The sequence below is a fragment of the Bactrocera latifrons genome, unplaced genomic scaffold, assembly GCF_001853355.1.
Source record: "Bactrocera latifrons isolate USDA-ARS-PBARC rearing strain unplaced genomic scaffold, ASM185335v1 scaffold_8, whole genome shotgun sequence".
Classification (NCBI taxonomy): Eukaryota; Metazoa; Arthropoda; class Insecta; order Diptera; family Tephritidae; genus Bactrocera; species Bactrocera latifrons.
Window position 1 is genome coordinate 2,091,752 of NW_017537489.1, and position 27,277 is coordinate 2,119,028.

Genomic DNA, 27,277 nt, shown 5'->3' on the forward strand with positions numbered 1-27,277 from the left:
TGTCATGCTTGCAGTTCAGCGAACTTCTGTTTTTGCTGTCGCCATTTATAAATTTAGTCGCACCTCTCATTTTACTATTAGATTTTATTTTTGTTTTTATTTTTTTCCACAAAAAATCTAAATTTTTTCAAAACATTAAGTTGTTTTCCTGTTTGCGCATTTTCTCCAAATTTGTCTAAATCAATTTATTAGCGTAGGTCAAGTGAAATTGTGTCGCTGCTTGTAAGTGTTGAGCTTAAATGGTCCGAAGAGCGTTTGGCTAGTTGTTTTTGTGTTCGAGATGAGCTCTTAAAGCGCCTAAAAGGCGTCGTCTTTGTGGTCATTGTACTGTAGGAGTGTGGGCGCATACTTCACTATGAACAAATGTGTATATTTTCGGTGCATTAGGGTGTGATGATTCGGTAGTGAAAATAATTTTGAATAATATTGTAATCCACATATATATGTCCGACTTTTTTGAAAGAAATTATGTATCAACAATATTCATTCATTTTAAATCATTTATCTTCAGAATATCTCTAAGTTTTAATCTAGATCGAATGTGAAGATCGTGCGATCAACTACATAGGTTCACAAAAAACATTTGGTTTGAACTTGTTACTCGGAGGTTTTGGGGTTTCGCTGATTACAAATTTGATACCAGATTTTCAAAATTCTTCCTCTTCTTTGTTGGCGTAGACAACGTTTACACGGCTATAGCAGACTTTACAACATCGCGTCAGTCGTCCGTCCTTTTCACTGTTTTGCGCTCATTGTAGATTCCAATGGTGATTATCCACCTGGTCTTTCCAATAGAGTGGTGGTCTGCCTCTGCGTTGAATATTCTCAGAGCTCTCTTAATTCGCTGAACTATGCCAATGTCGTCGTATATCTCGTACAGCTCATCGTTCCACCGACTGAAACGATTCCATATGGCTGATGCAGTTCACGAATCCCGTGACTTGTGTTGTCAATTAGGGATACACTTAAAATACCGACAAACCAAAATGCTGACATGTGAAAAATATTTTATCTAATCCGCCCTGATTTTTATCGAAGCACAGAAAGAGAATTCTACGGACTAGGCCTCGAACGAAGAACGCTACCTTTTCTTGATTTGTCGGTATTTTGACGGTCGGGATTCTAAATTTGGAGATCCGGATTGTCGGCATTACGTTATACACTCTTCAATTCTCAACTGCCCAAAAGGTTTGAAAATCTTCTAAGGTATTTATCAATGCTAAGCTACAATCATAAGTTTTTCGGCAAATTTTGTAAGCTGCCAAGTTGAAGGCACAAATTCAAATATTTGAGTAGTTGATTTAAAAAGTTCTGCAGAAAGTACTTTTCAAAATGTCACTTTCTGAAAGTAGATACTCTTGGCCACGGATGTTGAACTAGTTTACACTACAAAATCAATCTACGTGACGAAGATCATGGAAATCTCATCGTTATTTTTGTTTCAAATCTCCCAAATATGCTTTGAATATATTATAAATCTATTTTGGAGGCTAATATGAGTTCTATATAATTCGTCCGGTACACTGGAGTAGTGACATCCAAAAATTGCAATCAGCGTCTAGCGATAAATGGACATGCGATAAAATAGTATTAAGATATCTGCGTGTCGCGTTCCTCAACATTGTAAACCTCATATTCATTGGATGGTTTTCGGTTTAAACTCCCTTGCGGAGGGCAAGTAGTTCCATAGAGCTCTTCCGTTTCACTTTGGACCACAGAGATCTCATAATCACGCTAGTTATGTTAGATCAGGATAAAAGGTCGATCCAAAAACGGATCGCACTTGGGAACCTGATTCTGTCACAAATATGTTGAAGCGCCTGTTAACAATTCGGTTATTTCGCCAGGTTCACTGAAAATATGACTGCCGAAATGTTTCAACCCTACCAAAGCTGGACAATAATGAAGAAAATGCCTGTATGATTCCACTTCAGCTTTGTGCATATGACTTTGTTCGACAAAATATTCATCTTTACGCATGTACGCCTATTGGTCAGGAAGAACGACAAGATAAATAGTTGTGAGATAAATATTAGCTTGTCAAAAAAGTCTTGCGGTATTTTCGCTAGTTGGCGCTGTGAGCTTGTAGTTCTAGTTTTATTCGTCGCATCGGGTCATGCTATACCTTTTTGGAAAGCTAATTTCATGCGCTAACTCGTGTTTGATTGACTGTCTTTTCTTTTAAGTCATTCATGAGGTATAGCGTCACAAACATGGAGCAAAATACGGCATATTTTACAGTACTACTACGATAAAGGCAAAAACGTATCTCAAGCCGTCAATAAAATTTATGCAGTTTATGGACCCGATACAGTTTCCATTTTCACCGCACAAAGATGGTGACAACGTTTTCGTTCTGGTGTAGAGGTGGTTGAAGATGTGCCACGCTCCGGAAGGCCTATCGTCGAAAATTGCGATAAAATCGCTGAATTGGTCGAAAGAGACCGGCATCGGTCAAAGAGCTGGGCATTAGTCATTAAACCGTTATAAAATAAAAATAAAAAGAGTAAAAAATACCGCAAGACTTTTTTGACAAACTAATATTTCAGTGAATTTTACAATGGCACAGGGGCAAGTTTTGACCTGCAGCGGTTCTGGTATGACCAGGCTTCCATACTCTGATTATAAAGAAAATTTGTGCTATCGATAATGAAATCAGACAATTCTCTACTAACTGGGCAAGCTTAAAGCTATTATTATTGCTGCTCTGCTGGCAGATCGAATGCTTGTCTCACTAAAAGGAGCTGCAATATAGAGTAATACATATTCTGATGCTTTAATGACAGCCACCTATGCTTGACGAACGCTAACTATACTTTAGGCGAGTGCTTAGGGCTGTATATCTTATGGTACCCTGATTACACGCCATATTCTAGACACTGCAGTGATCTAGAAGCCTGATCATAAAATTGTAGAATTGATCGAGAGCTCCAGACAGAAGATAAGACAGTAATTTTGTGAAAACCTAGAGTTTGATTCCAAGAAATTAAGAAGCTAATGAAACTCATTACAGGTCACTGATCGCTTATTATTCACACGGTCGAATTAAGGGTCAATAAGATCATATAAATTTAATTAAAAATTCAACCGCGTTCTAATATTCAGTAAGAACATATGAACAATGAAGTCTCCCAACGTATCAGTGATCTGATCCATTGATCTTAAACCCCAATTAATGCTCATTTCACTTGGTGTATTGCACCCGTATAAATATTTGCCAAAAGCTTGCATAGTCCACACGCCATACACTCACCATAAATTACGCTAATAATCTCAGATCACGGCATTGGATCAACTTGCAACGCACGTGCAATTACAACAACAAAGCGCATATTTACATGCTAACCTCCCCCACATACATACACACACCAGTGACATGTGTAAACGAACCCAAACAAGCTGCCAAATATGAGCATTGTAACGAGTTATTGTTACTGTTGTCGTTGTTAGTACACACCATACAAAATACAGAGGCAAATAAATGCAAAGAAAGCAAAGTTGTAAACAACGAAACAGTTGGATATACATATAAATGAAGTGCAAAAATAAAGTAAGTCAGCGGCGTGTGTGCAAACTGGCGGCGAAACGAAGTCGGCGATCGGCTATCGGCGCCTGCAGACGGGCGGGGAGGCCAAGTGTGGTGGATATGGAAGCCGGTAGCAATTCGGCGATCGCATTCTCAGCGTCGACGTAAGCGTGTAAGAAATAGCAAAAACAACAAATGCAACAACAACTGTGATAATAATAGCAACAACAAACCGCGCCAGCGCCATAAACATATCGACGTGTTTGCACATTTCGGTTATCGCTTATTCAATTGGCCCCCATTTGGGGTTGGCTGCGCACTAATTATGCCAGCCGGCTTGTCGGCGGCCACGACTGGGGCTGTCACTTACCAGCATAATTTCTTTCGACTACACAATTCCACGTTCGTCACCCGATTCGAGCGCATTTCGTTTTTAAATTGTGTATTATTACTTTTCAAGTGTGTGTGTGTGTGTTTGTGTGTTCAGACTAAATATAATTGAAAACGGTTAAATTATATCTCTATGTTTTGTGCCTTGCTATGTGAGCCTGTCTTGTTTTAGCTCTGTTTTGTAATTCGAATTTGAGTCACTAATGGTACGTGCGAAACGATTGTGGTGGCTATGTACATAGAGGTGCATGTACTAAACTTATACATATATTGTTTTTGTATTTTTGGCAACACATAGACAATACACATGTAACAGAGTGTAGGTACTCGTGTATATGCACATATTTTTGTTGACTCACTTTATCATTTAATGGAATAACATAGTAAATACCATACATACATACATATTGGTGTTTAACATTGTACAACACTAGTCGGAGCGCATATTTCCGCGTTCGGCCAATTTCGGCTGTCAGTGCGTTGTAATGAATTTTTAATTCGATTTGACAAAATCAGTCCTCAAACCTATGCAAATTTCCTTAACATATGGGGAAGTGAGGTAGCTTCGGATATAAATAATATGTATATACATATATAATATATGTACGAGTATGGAAACTAATTCGCTAGGAGTCGAGTATTATATAACCATACCACTCCAATGGGAGTGGTTATACGCCTGTCTGTCGTTTACAAAGCAAAGTTCTTTTCCGGGCTTGGAGCCCGTAACAATCGGTGGCAGCAAATTGGTGGTGTCTAAAGAGGTCAAAGTTCTTGGCCTCACATTAGACTCAACCTTACGGAGCACGTGGAATTAACACTGTCCAAAAGCCAGCAATGCTCTCATGATATGCAGACGCCTAGTCGGCAGATACAGGTGCTGCAAGCCAGGTATCATCAGATGGCTGTATACCATGATTGTAATGCCTATTGTCACTTATGGAGCGGTTGCTTGGGCATCTAAAGCAACGCAGTCTTCAGTTGGCCTTCAGGAGCTGCAAAGTCTCGCCTGTGCCTGCGCTTCTCAGGCAATGCCCACATTCCCAACCGCAGCACTTGAAGTCATGTTGGAGCTCACACCGCTGCATTTAGTGATCAAACAGGTAGCGAAACATTAATACTATGCTTAGCGATAGTTAAGCGGCACTAAAGGCGATTTCAGCTTATGAGGTCAGATCGCTTTTAGTGGAGGAGTGTATAGAAAGGCTGAGCCGCCTATCAGTCTATCTACATATATACTTGTATATATATCTATTAGTTATCTTTCGGAGAATGTAAATTTGTTCCACAGATAAGTTTTCACATTTATTTTTCTCCAAATCGGGAAATCATAGCATGCCCTTGTAAAAAGAATAATACTTCAATTTGGGGATTTGGGGTTTTAGGAGTATTTAAAAATTTTTTTATTAGAATAGAAATAGTCTTTCGAAAGTAGAAACAGTGATTTTTCCTCATTCACTTTTTATGTGTTTTAAAAATTGGCTTCAATATTGCTTCAATAAGGTCACCCAGGCAATCCAAAAGTGATGCGTTCCAACCATGGTGGAATCAAATTGCATCTAAGACGGCTGAGATGTTTCCAAGATACGTCGACAAATTTTGTATATTCTGGTCTACTAATACGGGTATAAGTACATTGTGATATCATACACTGAACTGTCTTAAAACTGAGAAGTTTACTAGAGACTATACTCTTGGAATAATCTTCGTTCAGAGAGATCTGTTTTGCAGTTTATTTGTATCTCTACTACTCAAATTTCTGCAATGGGTCATTTTTCAAATTTGAAAGCAAAAAATGCGAACTTCACTAAATATGTGGAATAAAATAAATTGAATAAATCTCCTTCTGTTTCAATACAGCTTTTTGCACGGTCCAAAAGCTTGTCGAACGAGTCGTTTAGCTCGTTGGCCGGTATAGCCGCCAGTATGCCGGTGAAAGCCTTTTGAATGGCCTCTACGTGTGCATAACGTTTTCCTTTCATGTTCAAATGCATTTTTCCGAAAAGGAAGAAGTTCCACGGTGCCATATCAGGTGAACACGGGGAGTGGTTAATGATTAAAATGTGATTTTTGGTCAAATAATCGGTCACAAGCGTCGATCAATGATTATCATTCTGAGCAATCATCAAACTGGACAATCGATAAGGATAACAAATTCTAATTCTAAACTCAGTCGACATAAAGGTGGCATCACCAGGGGCGCTAGATTCAAAAAGTCCTTTTCACTTTGGAATGTTTTATATATTCTATACTTGTGTTGGGAAGGTTTAGCCTATAGAGTTCGACTCCTTAGTAGAGATCTATAAAAAAATTATGTGAAGGCAGTTCTATAACAATATGTAGATAATAGAACATACCAAATTTTAACAATGCGTCAAATAAAGTTTAATCGATAAGAAAGAGTTTTTCGATAAGAAACATCTTTTCAATCTTCACATCTTCTCAAATCTTTTTATAAATATCATGTAGGCTTTCTCGGTAACTTTTTACGGGAAATATTCTTTGAATTTTTAACATTGAGGTCGTGCAAATTTCCTTTGCCCAAATTTTATTCTCATGAGATCAGCACAATCGATCTTTCTAATAAGTTGTCTATATAATAATGATAAATTAAATTATATTTAAATGTTGAAAAATTACAATTTAGGCCATATGCGTATTATGGTGTTAAAAAAATTCAAATATATAAACTTCAATATTTTTAATTCTGCGATTTGCTACTTTTGCAATACCATTTTAAGCATAACTTTTCCCCGCAACATTTTGATTAATTATATTTCATTCTCAGACTGGCAGCCCACATGGCTTTTACCATAAAAAGCTGTCAATAAAGAACTCACAATCATTTTATGTAAGCACAATGAACAGAGGCAGGCATTAAGAGCAACAAATTTATTTGAAAAAATAAAATAAAAAAATAAAAATTTGCACTTAATTAGCTGAGCTAAAACAATCCGATTGAGGGAGTGACAAATACTGCGCGGCAATTTCCTTGTAGACAATTAGCTCTGGGCAAAACAGAATGCATACCCACCACCAATAGCAGAGACGGTATGTTTTGTATGTTTTCAGTAAGAATAATGACATTATACAACACAATAATGAATTAGAATTACAAAATATATTTAAATTGACAAACAACTAAGTAATTTTTGTTTCAGAATAGTATTTCTTCATTTTTGCTGCCGTGCCTGCAGCGTGTTTTTGAACTAAAACATTCCAACCGAATCGAAGCTTTAGTTCACTTCCGATAAACACGAACTCATCATTAAGATTAAACACTAACCATAAATACGAAGTTTACTGTACATATGTACATAAAATAGATATTTCCATAGAACTGTGAGTTACAGGGCATCCTTCAGTGATAAATGATATGATTCCTTCTTGGCAGCTAAAGTTTGTTGCAGAAACTGCTCATTATACATATTAAAAAATATTTACACTGATGTCTCGAAAACAGGGGAAGGCATTGGAGCAGTTATTGCGAAGCCGCATAACAAACTCTCCATACCAATGGTACGGTTTGTCTTTTAGGCAGAAGTTTTTGGTATAAGTCAGTCTACAGAAATCAATCTCCACCGCAACTATCGCAACCAGCATATCGCTATACTTAGCGATAGTCAGCTTATGAGGTCAAATCTACAGCAAAGGTTCCTGAAACACCTTACATTTTATAGCAATGATTTAATATATATATTAATTACTTTTTATGTTATTTTTTCAAATGTATATACATATTTACCCTCATATCAAATTTGTGCCCACTGACTTAGAAAAAACAATCTTATTTAATGCCTTCAGAACGGACTCCTTTTGAGTCAAAACAAGTAATATTCTTATAAGGCTCGGCTGAGATGTCCTTTATTGCTAAAAAGTCAGTCAAAATCAGGTGACGGCACATTATCGTGGTGAAAAATCCTGGAAATCCACGAATCCTTATTTTACGACGAATTGTTTCAAGTAGACGTCTTAAAACGGCCAAATATATATGTACATGATATTTCACAACCTTGGTTTGTGATCGACTTTGATGTAGCTTTTCAGGTTCGGTTCATTTGTGGAGGGCACGCCAGGCCGAGCAATTTATTTTGAAACATGTTCGTGCTCAGCCACATTTTCACACAATGAAGTGTCGAAAAGGGGCGTTCAGAGCTTGCATTCGTAAGCAGTATATGCGAAGAAAACTATGAATTATGGGATAAAGGACTACATCACAGTTTTTCACCATTTAAAATGCTGTAGTCCGTAACTTGTTGTCTTTTGATTTTTGCTTCTCTCCCCTATCCGAAAGGCTATCTATCAAGTCAATTTTTAATTTCTTTGCTTTTCAAAGCACATACTTTTTCTGGAGGCAGCACACTCAATTGACATCCATCCAATTTTTGACCTCTGAATCCGCCACTACTAACCACTTACCAATTTTATTGCCTTACTATTTTGAAACCAACTTAAAAAAAAAATGGAATTGTAAATTGTACCTCAAAACTCTTTAGTTTCATATATTAAGATATGTAATTGAATTGACTTTTCTTCTCGCTTTTTAGTTAAGTAACCAAATTGTCATAAATCGTTGGTTTTGTCAGTTTTATTTGATTAAAATTATTTTTGTACTAGTCGATTTAAAGAAATGAGCATGCAACTGTAATTTTCTTTGAACTCCAAACTTATAAGTTGAAAATTTCAAATATGTGGCCACATTTCAGTTTTCACTTGTGATCCCGATAAAATTTTTACACCCTTCAGAAGTTTTACACCAAGAAGAAGTGTTCTTTATCACGCTTTGAAAACTCTTCAGTTGGAGTTAACGTTTGAAAGTTCTCCATTTTATATATAAGCAATAGAATATTTTATCTTAAACTCATGGTTTCTTAAATGCGTAAATGAGAATACTTGATACTTAAATACTTAATTATGAATAACTGCCAAGAATTCTCGTTTATGTATTTAAGAAACCATAGCGTACGCTTAAGTAAGCTTAAGATTTTCAAATAATGTTATAGAATAATTAAGAGTTTTCATAACGCTAAGTCTTAAACACAGAAATTGTTGAATACCTTTAACAGCAGCTAACAGCTGTTGCTAATCCTAAGATCTTAAGATTCGATTTTAAAGTTTTTCTAAATGAAATGAATTCATATAGGTGACATGAGAATATCTGTTGTGTTTTTTAAACGCATCTTTTTAAATAATTTGCCTGAAAATCAGAGTTTATAAGCTTCTTGACCAAATGGGAGTTTTTGATAATTATTAATAAACACCAATTAATAGAGTTATTCATAAATACTTAATCTTAAACTCAAAAATATTTAAACACCTGAATGAAACCACATAATTGTTGTTCACAAAAGCTGCTCAAAACCAACAAAAATAAAATTCAGGATTTCTTAAACATCTTATTAAGGATATTTTACAGCTATTCATAAGTTAACTATATACCATAAACTCAGAGTTTATTAGTTTCTTGAACACTAAAGTGAGAATTTTGAGGTTTTTCATAAACACTTAATCATAAACTTAAGTTAAGTTTCTTAAACACCAAAATTTGAACTCGAGTTTATGCTACTTTGTAAATGCTTTATACTTTAAACGTGTGTCTCAAATAATAAGAAGTTTAAGGGAATATTTAATGAAAATCTCGCTATTTCACCATTGTTTGGCGCATACTGCTATATCCACACTAGGTATGTAATTAATGAACTGAACAAATAATTAGACAGAGACTCGTTGAAAATATGTGTAAACACTTGAAGAATCGAAACATTAATTACGTAGGCAAATTTCACAATAATACTTCTGAGGTGTTAATTTTTATAATATAAAGCAATATACTATACGCTATTCCTTAGCCATTAGGCGTGTAACCTTGACAACACCCATTTCTTGGATTTCTTACTCTGAATGCATTGCACTTTCAGTTTCAATTTTTCAATTGCTCAACAAGTGTTTGTGCGGCTAATTTTCGCCCTAATTCAGCGCTAGACACAAGAAGCCGCAGGGCATTGTTCAACTAGCGCACGCACACTTAGAGAGCTCGCTAGTTCCGCAAGCCTCCATTATCGCCAACAGCAATCTCCACTTGTAATTATGTTTTTGACTTTGCGCCAGTGTTAAGGTATTTGCGCACAAAACACGCCCACACGCGGCCAAAGGTTCGACTTTTCGGCTTGAGAAAACTGAAAGCAAAAACAAGATGCCAACAATTGAAAACTGCAAGCCACAAAGTCAACGACAAGCTCCATTGTTCAACGTGGCACACAGTGTACCGCGGAGCAATGCGTGTCCAACAGAAATGTCTATTTGTAAATGACTGTGTGTGTATATAAATATTTCTGTTCTCCATCGAATTCGCTCAAACAGTAGAAAAACGCACGAGCTGAATGGAACTGTCGGAAAAAATTATTATCTTTATTTTTAATAATTTTTAACTTCTTTTGAATAAAAGCGAAGTTTTGGCGGCAAAGCGAGTCGGCGCACAATTTCAAGGCTGTATGCGCAGCAGTCATCTAGCAACGGCCGCAGCTGCTGCAAGCAAAGTATATATATAACTGTGCGCCTTCGCGTAGATAAATAGAAAAATCATGAATTCAAATTAGCGGTGGATATGCAGAGACGCCTACGCAACGGTGACGGTGGACGGTGCAAGCGCCAATGACTGCTCAGTGAATGCTACTTCTAAAGCTTTGTAATGCAAGTCGTTAATGGTTTAATCGCTTATTCCAATTTATATAACGAAAGCCAGCTATTGTTGCAAGAAGGGCGACCTACACATTTTTTGCTACCTAAGAAATCCGAAAAATAAAATGAAATCTAGTTCAATTCATTATGAATGCTCGCATATTATTTGGTGTGCGGGATACCAATGAATATGTTATGAAAGACCTTCAAAATAATAATCTATAAATATCTTTTTCTTCTTTGTTAATACTGAAACTCTATAAGAAGGCTTGGCTAATCGGCTGCTCCTTCCGAATCTGCTAATTGAAGATTAATTCAAGTTGAAGACTTCCTCACTTGGTCTTTTTTTATATATAAGAAAGCTCTAAGCTTATTCGATCCCTTCGGTAAAAGAGAATGGAGAGCCTGGAACTAAGTACAGTATTCGACAGCAGTTTGGTAATTACTTAGCTTCAGCTTTTAGCTCATTGGCTCCGTTATCTAGATCGCTCTATAAAGGGCTACACGCTTTCTCCTAGACGATACTGTTAAAATTTCATTATAATCGGCATTGCAGTTTTATTTTGGCCGCGTATGATAGAGGTCTTGTCCGTGAATTGTAATAATAATAATACCCAACGATTACCCTCCTCCTGCCCAACCGACGTGAGGAGCGCAATCCGCGAACGAGCGGAATTAGCCGAGTCATAAAAGGCAAGGGAGTTTTAAACGTTGCGATCTTAAGCTGCTCAGCTACAGAATCAAAAATTTCAACAGCCAAAACTAAGAATTAGATTAAAGTTAGCAAAAGGTTAAAGTGTAGGAAATATAAAATCGAGTAAAGGAAGTAAAGTACTCTGGACTCTTTCCATATTATCCTTTGGTTTAGTGACTAATACGTTAACCTCATGTGGCAAAAGTCCACGTCCGATTGAAAGTTCGCTCGATAGATGCATAATTCTCATATTTGGAAATCTATAGCATTTATCACCCCAAAAACATAAATTCTGAAACATATAGTTGTTGTTGTTGTAACGGGTATCTAATCCCCGTTGAAAGGTAAGGATTAAATAAGTTGTCATCGTTGTTATCTACTGTTTTCACTGGTCTGTGTAGGAGGGTGTCAGATAAGGAGGGTTAGCAGGGCATGCAAGTAGGTGGCATTAAGCGGGAACTCATTGGGGCATCATTGCACTCTCGACATACTATATTAGATTTGGATAAGTAGAAGTTTAACTTGCCACAGCATCCGGAACGAAGCTGCACAAGAGTCACTCTCATTTCTCGTGGTACGCGATTGACCGAAAAGGAGTCGGTGAAGGTGTTAAAGGCTCCACTGTCAATGGCTCCACATTCAATGGCGGTCAGTGCTTGTCGAAAGTTAGTTGGGTCCGAAGTCTGGTCGGCGTATTGTTTGATATCGTCGTCGTAGTTGAGTAATGTCCTCTTGATGCTCCTTCTAGACGGTTCTGCTTCAAGCAGTTCCTGCTGGGGTGCCTTCGCAGAAATCATCCCTGCAGTCACCTACTTGGAGCGTAAGTTCATTATGCTCCTTAACTGGGGGCATACGGACCTCAATATACAGGTGTTCGATGAGAGACATCAAGAAGCATTCTCGCGTAGTTTCTGACTATTCTACGCACCGGAATTGACCCGGACTTTATCCGGCCGAGGGGTGTTATTTCGGAGATCTAACTCCGTAATTTCACTTCCGTTTTTGATGACGTACATTTTGTTGGTCCGAAATTCAGAACCATGGAATTTATTGCGACAAAAGTACTTGATTTCGTATTGAAGACCACTAAGTGAAGGTTCGGTTGATAGCTGAAATACTATTAATTTTGAAAGACTGAGTGCTGAGAAGTCTGTCTTTGCATTGGGTGCCGTGTTTGAACATTTCGGATAACAAGCACAATCGTGAGATTGTTTAACAACAGTGTGTGATATGTTTTAAGCGATATCCGAAGGACGTGACCGTCCTTGAGACATGCATCCGTGGACTTCAACGACGAACTTACTCTGATGAAATCGAAGACTGCCTTATCTACCTAAAAAGTGATGATTTTTTGGGATCTATATCGACTATCTGGAAAAAAAGCAAAACGATCAAAGAGCTGTACTATCCCGCATTATTGGTCTGATTCGACGACAAATTGCAGAAGTTGAATGAGGAAAAAAGTATTCTTTCATCATGTCAACGCGTTGGCTCACATCTCCAACATCGAGTGGAATGGATAAGAACGTAAACAACTGCCTCATCCACCGTATTCACCAGATTTGGCTTCGTATAGCCTCGGTTCGTTTCTACTGTAAAAAAAGTCACCCAACGGACAGAGTGGGTGGGTATCGAATGAGATAAGCCTTGACGATTTCAGAAAGCGTCAGAAAGACCAAAGAAATTCGACAAACTCAAGTGTATCGAACGAAATGAGGCTTTTTCAGAAATAAAACGCCAGCTTTTTGTTTTTTTTTTTGTTTTTTGCAGAGAACACAATTTACAGGTCCAGCTTTATATATTATTACATTGTCATGAAGAGTGTGAATTTTTTACTCATATAACCTAAATAAAGTTTTTAAAAAAGTCGTCAACTGATCACAGAATATATTGTGTTCTTTCTGCGGTCAGAGTTAAAATATGATTACTGATAAGAGTCTTTATGCTTTATGGGATTTGCGGTTTTAATTTCAGCTTTTTGTCAAAAAGTTCTCGCTGTGTAAACGAATATTACTCCACTTATGTAAATAAAATTTACAACATATAATATTTTTGAACCCGCTTAGACTTTTACAACTATATTTTTCCCCTAACTTTACTCAGTTCATCGAATATATTTATTGTCCTCTTGGCTACAGATATGTTTCAGCCTTTCAACGAAATGTATACCATCAAGTGTACTTGGAATCTCAAGCACCATCTGTAGATATTTATTAAAACAGCAAGTAATTTCAGGCCTTTATCTCATAAAAAATAGCTTAAATTGTTCACATACCTTTCATATGACTATCATAACTATCATAACTATTATGAAATTTACTGAGATTTGGCGAAAGTTTCTAATAAATTAGGCCAAACATTATCGAACCATCGGCATTTTTAAAAGACGTAATAACCTTGGCAAAATATAAAAATTGATTTCGGCGCGACAACTCAATAACTTTGACAGCTCAAGAGATGCCTATCATGGGGAGCTCATGCAGCCTAAGGGCTTCAATCATTTTGCACAGCGCCAGCGGCGCGCACAACAACAGTACACGACGTGCCGCCGCTGCGCGCCTGGAATTAGACACCACAAACACCCACAATCTCGACGCGATGCGATTATGTGGAGTATCGAATGACGTTACAGCAAAGCTGGCGGCGCTCGGCTTGTGTGGCGCTTTGCTGCTTTTTCCGCGCCGCCGTGCCGCCATCGCCTTGCTGCTGCGCGATCGATACAACGCTTGCTGGCTTTCAGTTTTAAACTCAATATTGTCTAGCTCGGCTTTTAGTGGCGTTTTGGCCAGCTTCGTTGACGGACGTGTGAATGCAATAAGCGACGCGCTCTGGCGCTGTAATAAAGTGAAGCGAACTACGCGAAAATATAACGTACGAACGCGCCTTGTGGCATCCAAAATACAGAAACAAACACAGAAGTTACACTTGTTGAGTGAGCGCTCAGTGGAGTGAGTGAAAAGGCGCGCAGAGAGAGAGAGTAGCACTATCGTAAGCGCATGCGAAGCGTTTGAGCCAATTAGTTAGTGAGCGCGCCGGCGTAACTCGCTTTGCTCAAGTTTTGAACTTTTGCTTCAGTTTTCAAAGTGTCACTGCGAGCGCAGCAATAAACAAAAGTGATTGATTGTAAAGAAATGAAACACACAAAGATAACAACAACTTGCATTGCAGTAACTGCGCTTACATAAATTTAAACTGTGTCGGTGTGTGTGCGAGCGCGAATGCGCGCGCATAAGTCAAAAGCATAAACGGAAACGCGCTAAACGCATTGTACGCCAATCTGGTTGTGTATGAAAAACGATAAATTTGCGAAAATTACGTGAATTCGCTTTATAGACTTTTGCATTTGGCTTTCTTTAACGCGCGGCGCGTCGAGCGGGTAATTAAACGCCTCGCGACTGGTGTTGCAGGTTGCGTGCTTGAAGCAGTTTATGTTGCAACGTTGCTGTTGTTGTTTTCACTTTTCTTGTTCACCTATTATTTTATGGGCGCAATCGGCTTGGCTTTACGTTATTTCCGTTGCACTTGAAAATAGTTTTTAATTGAAAAATTCCCAAAAAAAAAGCGCCAGCGGCAAGCAAACGTGGAAAAATATTTCAAATTGAAACAGAAAACAAAAAGAAGTATTTGATTGCAAAAATTACAAAAAAAAAAATATTAAATTTACGTTTTAACAAAACACACGGAAGTTATCATAAAATTGTTGCAATGCATTATATTGCAAGAAAGCAGTGTTTCAAATCGAAAAGTTTCGAAATGTGGCTGAATTGTTGGATGCTTACGGCGTTGGCGGTGAGTAGTGATGAATGCCTCTAATTTGTAAGCTGTTATAAAAGTATTTATGCAATGAGATGCGCCATAAATCATGTGTAGTTAATTTTTATAGTGTAGTATGTATGTATGTATGTGTGTGTGTGTGCTTATAAAAGCAAGTTGCAATTAAAAATTGATTTTTTTAATTTTCTATGTGATACAGGTAGTAATTTGCAAACTATTTTTGTAAATCGCTATATTTTTTATTTTGTTGAAACTTTTTCCAATTTTACAGAATTTTGCAAAAAGAATGAAATTTTTATAATTCTTTGATAAAATAAACTGAATTAATGCCTTAAAACATATTTCTTTTGAGTTTTCAATGAGCAGTTAGTAATGAGGCCGATAATTTCTGTAAAAAAATGATTTTGCTGTGTCAAACGTTTCACTGGTTAATTTTCTGGAGCCGTTTTTTGCGCTTCGAAAACTGAAACTCAAATTTGGTGCTTAAATTGACTTCTCAAGGATCTTTGGTTTTGTAAAAGAAATATACTTTATAAAGCAACTTCAAGGATGGCGCTCCGCATCGAAAGAACACTTGTCTACTTTAAGTTATTTAAAAAGAGGTTTTTTAAACAAAAATTCCAAAATTCCTTCGATATAATCTACTTTAACAGAGCTGGGGGGGCATATTCATCATCCAAGTCAAATTTTCTGCGGTCTCGAGACCCTTCCAAGAAACTCACATGCACACACCGACACTCAAAATAACTAAATTGTTCACCTTAGAGTTAAACTAAAATACACTTTGTCGAACAAAATATTTATGGAAGGAAAAAAATATATATAAGTAAATATATAATAGGTACTCGCATATCCATAGTGCCTCAGTGGATCAATATAGTATAGTAAAGCAATATCTTCTTCTACCTTATTGGCACCGCTTGCGCTATTTTAGCCAAGTTTACAACAGCTGTTCTCTTCTTTTTATTGGTATAATTTTTTACCTGGCGGGTCCCAAACCTAGCACACACCCCTAAGAGCGCTTTCTCATTTTAGCTCGCTTTCAAACATATGCTTTTTGGCTACCCAGAGAATACTTGGTCTAAGGCTGCAAGTCGTGATCTGCTTTAGGCATATGTAAAGGAATTGTTTCTGGGCACGCCCGAACGAATAGCGCTCAGAGAACTTTCCTGACTGGCGTAAACTTCTACACAAGGCAAGGCAAGAGGTAATATAGTAAAAGAAACTTCAAATAATTTTTCCTTAATTCCCAGATTTTAAAATTGAGGGCATTTATCGTGCTTTCTTACTCCGTCGAGATATCATTTACAATCAGGAAAAAATACTACTCTTCACATAAAACTATCTGACCTTTTTGCGCTTAAGTCCCTTTTGTCTTTCCTTTTTCACTTTGATAAATACACATTCCCATTATTTTTTGGTCTCCGATATGCCCCGATCGATTCTGGCTGCATTACCTATCTAGCAAAGTGGTTGTAAGATAATTACGTATAATTATATGTGAAAAATCGGAATAATATTCGAGTGCATCGAATTTTCTTTTTCAAGATAATGACGCAATGATACACAATATTATTATTTCAGACAATTCACGATTACTCTAATAGTGCTCGTTGACAACCATCCAAAAAATCTAAGAAAAAATATGTAATATTCTTACAATTAGGTCTCTTACGATTGCGTTTGCCCAAACCTTAAAGAGTATCGAAACGAACAAACAACTCGTATAAATAAAAGAGAGACTGGTATAGTCAAAAGGGGTATGCGTAATTAGGGACTACATTCTATTGATTACACATCCTCATTCTCTATTCTTTATAATTGAAGGAAATAGCATTTTTGTTGCTTTTATATGTATGTATTTTTTAACAAGATAAACTTATGGGCAATGATATAGAGTGTATTTTGGGCTCAATTCAGTTATTGGATTGTTGTACGGTGTGGTTGCTGGGCCATTTGGCCCACTTTTTTATGAAAAAAAAACACGAAAATAACTTATAAAGAGAATCTTTCTCCATTTTGATAGCGATTTTGATAACATTTAAATTGATTTGAGAAGTAATTTTTGGAATACAACTTTTGAAATCTTTCTACTATATATTTAAGCTCCCAAAGCATAATTTATCTCTAGATTAAGTATTTAAGTTGTTATGGTGGATACGTTAAGTCAATTACTTATATTATTATCTATATATAAATTACGTGTTCTGTTCAGACTTAACTCCTAAACTACTGAACCGATTTCAGTAAAGTTTAGTACACTGTGTCCAGTTTTTTCCAATTTAAAATATAGAATATATATTTAAAGTATAGTTTATATCTTGATTATGTTAAAATCAATAAAGTTTGTGCTTTTATTCGTAAATAAAATTTTCACTTACTCTACTTTATTATAAGCTTTAATGTATACCGTTGACATAGCCACGCGGGTCTGGTCAGCTGATTATATAATATAGTTTTGTAATACATAACTGAACTCTGCAGATCTATTTAGAATTATGAAGCCAGAAATCAATTTGAGATGACAATTTTTTTTTTTAAATAAGAAAAAACGGTTACCCTTCATAATTACAAAATATTCCTTACAAGAACTTAATTTTTTATCCATGACTTTGTATGGCAGCTATATATTACATTATCCGATCAGAATAAGTTATTCGGAGATGGCACAATAGGCTTAGAAGTTTTTTACACAAGCCTTATTCCTATAATTTAGTGTGTATGGCAGCCATACCTATAGTGGTCATAAGATCAGCTTCTTGGAAATTTCAGATAGATATATCACAATCCGAAGGACTAGTTCGCGTCTATACAAATGGGCACACGGACCCATGTTGTTAATTTATATATTGAATTGAAATTTATGCAGTTTACGGAGACGATTATGTATTAGTTCGTGTAGCACCACAATGGTTCGCACGCTTCCGTTCTGAAATTTCGATGTGAAAGGTTTACACTGATGGAATAATGTCTATAGCGGAAAAATGGCAAGAATAGCTAGATCAAAATGTTACTTTTTTGTTCATAATTGTTTATTATAAATATAAAAAAATAACTTTTAGTTTGATTCGAAATACGAAAAAGGCTTTTTCGACTACCCAATTCTTGGTGCTACAATCTTTGTGGCATAACTTAATTAACCTGTTCATGATACAAAAAGGGAAACTAATTTACTTGAAAATAAGAAATAATTTGTGAAGGCATTCTCATTTCACACATTTGTCTATTTATTTATTTCTGATTTATAGATTTGTTTGGTTTCAGAAAAGAGTTATTTAAAAAAAACTAAAAAAAATTAATTACTAAATTTTTTAAAATTAAAAATAAAATTTTCAATATCAATTTGTTTTAAACCATTCTCACAGTCAATCAGTTATCAATTATAATATTTATTTAACTAGAAAAAATATTAATTGCCACATTGCATGCTTTAAAAATATTTTTCAGAATTAAAAAGAAAGATTACACAATTTTGTAATTTTGCAAAAACAAAAAAAAAATCTACTCACTTAACTGTTTCTTTTTATTTGCGATTAAAATTTCACAAAGCTTATTTATAAGAAAAAACGTCCACATGCACATACATACATGTTTGATCTGTGTAATTAAAATTGGCTTTGCATGCTTGGCCTGCCTACTGTCCGTCCATTCCCAAGTAATTTCAAACAATTTACAATTATTTATTAATTTTGAGCAAATCGCATTTCCAACAGAACCAATTACATTTCAAGAACAGCAATTACACGCGACAAGCTTTTGTGTTTGTGTTAGGAAAAACATTTATTTGAATATTAAAACCGTTTAATTATTCAATGCCTTGATGCAAAAATGCAGTAAACATAAACAAACAGGCAAATAAACAAGCCAAACGGCCGTTGGCAGATGCTAACTGAACGCGCCCTTAGTCATCCTCTGGTCTCAGGTCTAACGTCGCTCAAGCCCAGCAGCCAAGTGGCAGGCAAATGTGTAGACACACTTCACAAGTGTAAATGATTTTTTATTATTTTTTAATCTCTAATAAATATTTGCTTTGTGTATACTACACAAATTCACACATATATAGCGTACATACTGACCATTAGACATGCCAAATGTTTTATTTGCAATTAGTAGTAATTTGCCGCACAGCTCTTTATATTCCTTTGTGCTGAACGCTGCAAAGAATTTAATGCCTCATCGTTTTGAGACGTGTTTTAAGTAAGAATGCGATTACCCGTTAACTTAAGCATATAATAATTTTAGTCATAGATTGGTTTATTATTTGAAAAGAAAATAATTTTTAATTACAGTTTCTTTATTTATTCGGTCTTCCATATTTTTTCTAATCTTTATGATAAAATCGAAAAATAAATTTTCTAGGTAACATATGTAAGTGTCAACCATAATAAACTGATTAAAAGACGAACAAATTAGGTCGAGAGGAAAGAGCGAAAGAAAGTTAGACACAATTTTAGCATGTTGATTTGTTCTCTTCTTTCTTTTATGACGTCATTGCAATCTTTGAAATCTTTCATTAATTGTAGCTCTAAAATCATTCCCATTAATGGCCTCAGCCTTTAAGAAGTTCCTGTGAATCGCATTGAAAGATATTGTATTTATTTGTAAGTTCCCATCTGAAACCCTCGTGATATGACCTGACTTCGAAACTTAAAAACCTGAAACAATCTTTTTTACCATATTACTTCAAAAGAGTCAGCCGCTAAATTGAATTTTATAATCGATTTTCGAGGATTAAACATGCCTGCGGTATTTTTTGATTGTTCCCTTGTGGAGACCTAATAATTATGATAACGGATTTCACGAAACCAATCGCAAGTTTTGTACAGAATGCTTTAACAGGTGCTTTTTTCAAGTTAAAGCGGTCAGCGTCTTATAAATTTCCTCTAACTTACTTAAGAATCGCTCTGATTACACTGTGAATATTCTCTTTATCTTGAAGTAAAGTCAAACCTTGTTTCTAAAAAACTTCTTTAAACAATGTAAACTAAAAAAATCATTGCCAAGTAGTCGTGGAGTCCAAATTGAATTTTGGTATGCATGTAAAAAAAAATATTTATTTTGAAGTTTCCATTTCAAGTTACCTAAATATCTACTTCTGGTAAGATCAGATTTTTTTTTACAAAGACTATTTTTATTTTGGGATTGAGAGAGATGGTTTAAGAATCCCGAAAAACATTTAATCCTGAAATTTCGGATTTGTTTAAAAATACAGGTTTTATTCAGGGCTCAAAAGTCCCGAAAAGTATCTAGTTCCGAAATTTCGGGATTTTTCAAATATCAATGTGAGATCATTGATAACTCTTAGTATACATTTTCTGTGATCATACTTTATTCAACTTATTTATTCCAGAAACATTCTCTATAATGATAGATTCTTGGTCCTGAAATTTCAGATCTAATTAAAAACACAGTTTTTATTCTAGGATTGCCCAACATTTTTGGTTTTTCGTATATATTATTTTTATAAATAAACTTCAGTAAAATATCGAATTTAGTCTCGATATTTCGGAATTTTTCTAATATCAAAGTATAGTACTAAATTCGATGAGTCCCGATTAGTCCCATGGCTATGACTATCCTATGAAAGGATTAGCATATTTTTTAAAAAAATGTATTTAATACCAAACACTACTATAATAGAGCGAGAAACTTATAGTGCCGAAATTTCGGGATTTACAAATTTAAATTTTTTAATTATTTTAATGCATAAGTATTAATGCTATATATATGAACATTTGAACGTTTGCCTGTCGGTATTCCGGGATCTAAGACTTTATTTATGACATGAGAGCAGCTGGAAGAAATACACCAAATTGCGATCAAAATTGCAAAATTGTGCTTCCTTAATAATGCGATGTAAACCGATATTATCTGTTATATGAAATATATATATACATATATATTAATGTATTTTTTTTTCATTTAGCCAGGAAGTGAGGGAATCGCCAAAATCGCACTTGCTTATTTAGCGGTAAAAATATGTGTGCCAATTTGTTGTTGCTGTTGCCCATTTACGCACGCAACTGCAAAATTGATATTCATTAATAAATAGCTTAGAAACACAAACAAACAAAAGAAAAAGTATATAATAGAACAATTTATTTGTTGAATTATTCATATCTTTCGATACCATTTGAGTAGCAAACATGCGGGAGACATATGAAAACAAACACACATATGCTTATAGAGCCGGGCGAAAACGTTATTGTGCGTGCTGTTTACGAGTTTTGTAGGCCTGTTGAAGAATTTTTTTTTTTTTTCTGTAGTAGAGTTTTAAATATTTTTTGTTATTGCTCTAGATTTTTAAATTATTTTTTGTTGTTGGAGCTCTAGATTTTTAAACGAATTTTTTTGTTGTTGTTGGAGAGTTTTAATTATAATTTTTTCTTAATGTGGTTTAAATATATATTTGCTGTTGTTGTAATGTTTAAACTAATATGGTTGTTAATGTTGTTGTAGAAATATATATTAGTTGATTTTGTAATTTTTAAACTAACATGATGATATGAACAGATTTTTTTTGTTAATTTTCTTGTATTTTTTTTATATTTAATTTTTTTTCTATAGAATATTAAATTTTTTTTGTAATTGTTGCTGTAGAATTTAAATTTTTTTGTACATTACTTTCTCTTCTTATTGTTGCTTTAGAATTAAACATCTTTTGTTGTTGCTGTAATTTTTAAAAATATATGGTTGTTAGTGTTGTAGAAATTCGACTATTTTTTCTTTGCTCTTGTATTTTTTAATGATTCCTGATATTGTTATTGTAATTTTGTAAATTCAATTTGCTATTATTGTTGTTTTAGATTCTTAGTTTTTTAAATGTTGTTGTAGAATTTTAAACCGTTGTCGAAATTCAATTTATATTTTTATAGTTGTTGTAATTTTTTCACGAATCTTATTCTTGTTGTTGTATTTTTGTATACTTATTTTTTTTGGTCCATTTTTTAAATTTTTTGTTAATTGTTGTTGTAGAATTTGAAATATTTTTTGTTGTAAATTCTTAAACGAATTCTGTTGTTATTGTTTTTGTGTAGTGTGGGTGTTTGTTGCTCCGTGTAAACATTATCCAGTGATTGGGTCAGCTTTCGCGCTGGCAGAACAAGAATCCTTCATATTTGACCCATATTTGGTGGCTATTTTGGCGTATGGGCTGCATATTTATTGTCAACAAGGCAAACAGATGACTCACGAAGCGTCTATCTTCTTCTTCTTCTTTTATTAACATTATGTTTTAGTATTATTTGCTTGTTGCTTGTTATTGAAGTTATGCTATTGTTCCGAAAATGACCCATAAAGCTGATCGCTATTGTTCGGCTGATTTTACACTCAACTACTTTGCATATTTTCGTGAATTCTTTTACGCTCTTGGAATTTCGCCGCAAAGAAACGACCTTAACTGTTTCTAATATTATTACAGTTTGCATTTTCAATGCTACGCTGACCACCTGGCGTTAAAGCAATTAAAATTATACCTTCGTCTAGTTAATGTATTTGCTTTTAGTCGCCTGCCGCCACAAACTTTTAGCTGTAAATTAGTTACATCAAAAGTCGTGCGGCTGCGTCCAATGCTGATAATTAAGCGAGCGGAAAGATTCAGAGATATTTTTGCGGCAATTATTGTGGGTTTTATCTTTGTTTCTGATTTTGTTTTAGGTCTTTCTACAGCATGCGGCAGTGGCTGACGCTGTAATTCACACTTCTCTGTCGCTGCATGCGTGTGTGTGTGTGCGCGTGGCAAGTGGCAACTGCAACGTTCGCAATGTTGTGAGTGGTGGGTTGAGGTTCAAACAATGATGAAATCGAACAATTTGCATTTGCCAACACACAATGGCAAAGTTCAGTGGCTTTAGCGCGTAACACGGTCTACATATATGTATGCTGCTATAAGTGCATGCGTGTGTGCTTGTGTGTCAACTGAATCGACGAAGACGCGCAGATGACAAGGCAATGCCTGGCGTCACGTTGCGCGCTGGCGTTTTGGGAACTAAGCTGAAGTTGGCTAGTAGACTTGTGTCTTTTGTGTGCTTTATTTGCTATCACATAATGTCGTTTGATTATTTTTATTGTTGTTTTATTATAGTATTGTTGTTTTATTACATATTTGTTATTTTTAAGCTGCGTTGCGTTTTTTTACATTGTTGTTATGCCAATGCTGCCACTTACACACGCTGTAATACAATGGTAATCGTGGCAATCAGCAACCGCGTACACTAGAGCAAGACAAGCCATAAAATGAACAAGAAAATTAGGAAAACAAACAACAACACTATAAGCAACAAAATATGAAACAGTCAAAGATTTCAAAGAAGAAAATAAAACTACAAAAGCAGTTCAAAAAATATTTTCTTTTTTTCAAAAGCAAACGCAAATTATCACACGCACAAAATGTATTCGAGAAACCTGCTGGCGTTACGTTTCTAAATAGGCCAAATAGGCCATTGATTCGGTGATTATGTCCGCTAATGCAATCGTTGCTCAAGGCTAAAGCGCCGTAATGCGCGTATGTGCTTTGCAACAGTATGCTTTTTACACGCATTTAGTCTGCGAAAACAAAAGACTTTTGCAACGAACCTGCTGCGAAAACAATTCATCGCTCAATTTTATTTTCCAACGCCGGCAAGCACACAAATCAATGCGATTTTAATTAAATTGTGATTTAATACGTCGGAATTTCCAAATTGAGCCAGCATTAGCGGCGGTGCCTACGCGACATACTAACACATACACAAGCATTTTGGCAACGAACTATTTATGATGAAATTTCGTGTGTCTCAGTACTTTCAATAAATACATATTTTGCAACTCAATCTAATTAAATTGAATATTTTAGTAAATTTTCTGACACGTATGGATCGAAAACGAATTGAAAAATAATTAAATAATATAATAATAATAATATTTTGAGTTATGTTTTATATGAAATYAAATTTATTAAATACAAAATATTTTTAAGTTATGCTCGAGTTTTTAATTAAGTCTAATATTCTTACTATCCAAACTAGAGTATTTATTTTAAATGGTTCACTATTGAAATTTTCTTGAGAAATAATAATCACCAATATATCAGAAATTAAGACCTCCTAGTTATTTATACAAGCATAATTTAGGAATGTCTTCTGCCACTACAACAACGGAGATTGGAGAACAAAAATATTTGAAGTGGACTGAACACCCTTACGTGCAATACGATCAAAATAATTTAAGTTTTTTCCGCATTACTTCTTCCATTCACTTGACGTGTGGCTCAATAATTTTTTTCTGGCATACGCTTTTATGTCTAGTGCCTGTATCCATACTGGACCTGCATATTAGAAGCCAAAAACCTGGTGCCCACTGCGTCTATTCGCCATCATTCTTGATTAGCTCTGATTGGCATTGTAAATCTTATTTGCTTTCTTTGATGTCTATGCTAAGTACTCCTTGAATTTCAGTTTGGAGTCCAATGTTATCCCTAAATACTTCAACTGTGCTTGTGAAGTAATTGCACACGCTCATATCGTGAGAGTTATTTTTCCCTCAATGTTCCTGCTGCTTATGAGCTATACCTCTGTTTTGTACTCAGCCAGTTCCAAATTCATTACATTTATTTTGAGATCATCAAGTGGTTTAGCTACTGCTACCATTATAAGATCGTTCGCGTATGCGATGAGCTTAACGTTGTTTTGTTGTTGATACTTAGCACCTTGTGCCTTCGTTGGAGTCGTAGATCAACATTTCATATTCAAAATAACTCATAACAATATTTATGAGGTATTTAGGGCGCGTATTTCATATTGGGTTTCATATATGATATTTGAATGCATTTTTCACATCCAGAATAATCAGCGCACTAATTTTTTTTTGGACCACCTTTCCGTCTTTTGCCATTTACTGCACATTTTGCAGTGTCTACAACTTCCTCTATTGCATCGATAGTGGACTTCTCTTTTCTGAGCCCGTATATCCCTTCTTTTTAAGTTTTCGAGTTTTCTATTTTAAGCTTCAATATCTTTCGGCAGGTGGCAACTTCATTTGCAAGAAAAGTGTACATTTGATTACATCTCGATACATAAAATACAACTAAAATATTGCACTTTGGGTTATAGGTAAACAATTATATAGATAATTAAATGCATATTAGTAGTAAACGAAGAGTACTAAATTTTTCGATTTATATAAACGGTTTTCATCTTTTTCCGACCAATTTCGACCTTATGAGTTGCAATTAAAAGTATGAACTTAAACTTTTGATAGTTCTGATATTTCAAACTACTTAATCCGATGTGTACTAAGTGCATTCTGAGTGATAACTTTGAATTTTTGGTCAATATAATTCTCTGAAACACATCATTACTGTTCTTAAGTATTGCAAAATAGGCGAAGTGTATTGTAGTAAAATTCTTTATTATTGCTAAACATACTTTTTAAGCTAACTATGGACTATAGTGAACAGGAAGCTATGAACTAATAATATCAAACGAGTAGAACCGAATCCATTAAAATTCTTTAAATCATGACTTCTGCTGCATTAAATTTAACGATATTTTTCCTTGTCTTATTTTTGCCCCTTTGTCTTACTAAGTATGCGATATTGTGTGCTCAGCCTTAGTCATAGTTGAAGTTGAAAATTTCTTTGATCTAACAGAATGTTGGTGGGTGTCATCAGTTCTGTAATATTTTTTCACTAAAAAAAAGGTATGCTTTTAGCACTACAAATAGCTTGAAAGAAGTGAACTCAAATAAGTTCATTAGAACCGTAAATTAAAAAAATCTATACTTGGAGGTGTGAAATCATATTTATTCAAAGCGTTTTGGAAAGTAGAAAGCATTCCTTTATAGTCATCACCATGCGCAAATGAGGTATGACATCATAGCAGATTTTTAGCACAGCGTCTCAGAAACACACAATAACCATAATAATTGTTGTGAATGAATCGAACAAAAAATATAGAAATTTAAATATCGGTAATTTGCATTCTTAGAAACTACAAAAATACCGACAAAAGAAAATTCCAAAAAATCTTCCGTGACCTTAACGCACAAGTAAAAATCATAATTATTTTCGCTTCATTGAGCGAACTGAGTAAAAAAAATGAAAAAAAAATACTACAAGAGTCATAGCTCTCCTATTTCGAACTGCGTGCCAGGCTTTTGCTGCAAACACATTTTTAAGACTTTTTTTTTTTAATAAACTATTTTGTTGTTATTACTGTTGTTCCGAACAGTTGGCCACCCGCTCACAATTAAGGCTTTTAATTTGTGTATTTTGCATTAATTACAAGTCGAACACACTTAACGGAGAAAGCAATAATAGCAAAATAAAAAATAAAAGTAAATCATAAAAACAACGAAAACAAAAGCAAAACTAAAATATTTGTGAATTGGTAATATAATATTTGGCACGCAAAAGGAATGGCAAAAAAACACAGAAAAATTAGAAAAAAAATGCTTCCTCAGTCATAAACCAAAACAACTGTCTTCAAGAAAGCTTTGTGTGTTTGTTTGTTTGTGTTAGCATGTAGCTGGTCTGCGCATAGCTAACTGTTCGATACAACAGCGAATTTGGGTTAACGCCGCTGGACTGCAAACGTTCGCACAGCGACCGCAGAGTTCAGCAGTTCAAGCGAGCAACGCGATCCGCGCGATCGGCAATATCACGATCAGTGATCGAACAATATTTGTTAATTTCGGAATTTCGACAAGGCATGCAATGAATACTCCTATCAGCGGTAATCAACGAGACAAAAGGCATGGATTCTTCTAAACAAATTTCTTTATATTTCAGTTTTATTTTCAATTTAGCAATTTTGTTTTAATATGTTTTTGTTTTTAGTTGGTATAAAAGGCTGCTTATTGAATTTTTTATTCTATTATTTGTAGTTTTTTTTTTATTTAATCTTATGTAATAATAGAATTTTTTTTCTAAAAATTTATGTTTTTTCATATTTTTTATTTACAATATATATATTTTATTTTATTATTTATAGTTTTAATAAAACACTTCGAGTTTTACTATATATTATATTATTTTTATTATATTTTGTCTATATTTAAGAAGCATACTTTTCATATACTTTTTTCATTCATCATTCTTATATGTTTTTGTATATGTTACTTATGTTAACTTTGAAATTTTTTGTTTAAAATTTTGTGATTTGGATTTAATTTGCTTATTTCTAATTTACTTATTTCTTTTTATTTTTTTTTCAAACTCTATTTCGCCTAATTTTTTT

General features: G+C 34.7%; 1 protein-coding gene across 1 annotated transcript in view; it reads left to right on the plus strand.

The window, feature by feature from the left end:
• Window positions 1–14,078: 14,078 nt before the first annotated feature.
• LOC108976759 overlaps window positions 14,079–27,277 on the plus strand; it is a 50,366-nt gene continuing 37,167 nt past the window's right edge. Inside the window, exon 1 of the mRNA XM_018946042.1 lies at window positions 14,079–15,077. Within this exon, the coding sequence (XP_018801587.1) occupies window positions 14,994–15,077 (84 nt within the window). The 5' untranslated portion in view covers window positions 14,079–14,993. The remainder of the gene's footprint in view (window positions 15,078–27,277) is intronic.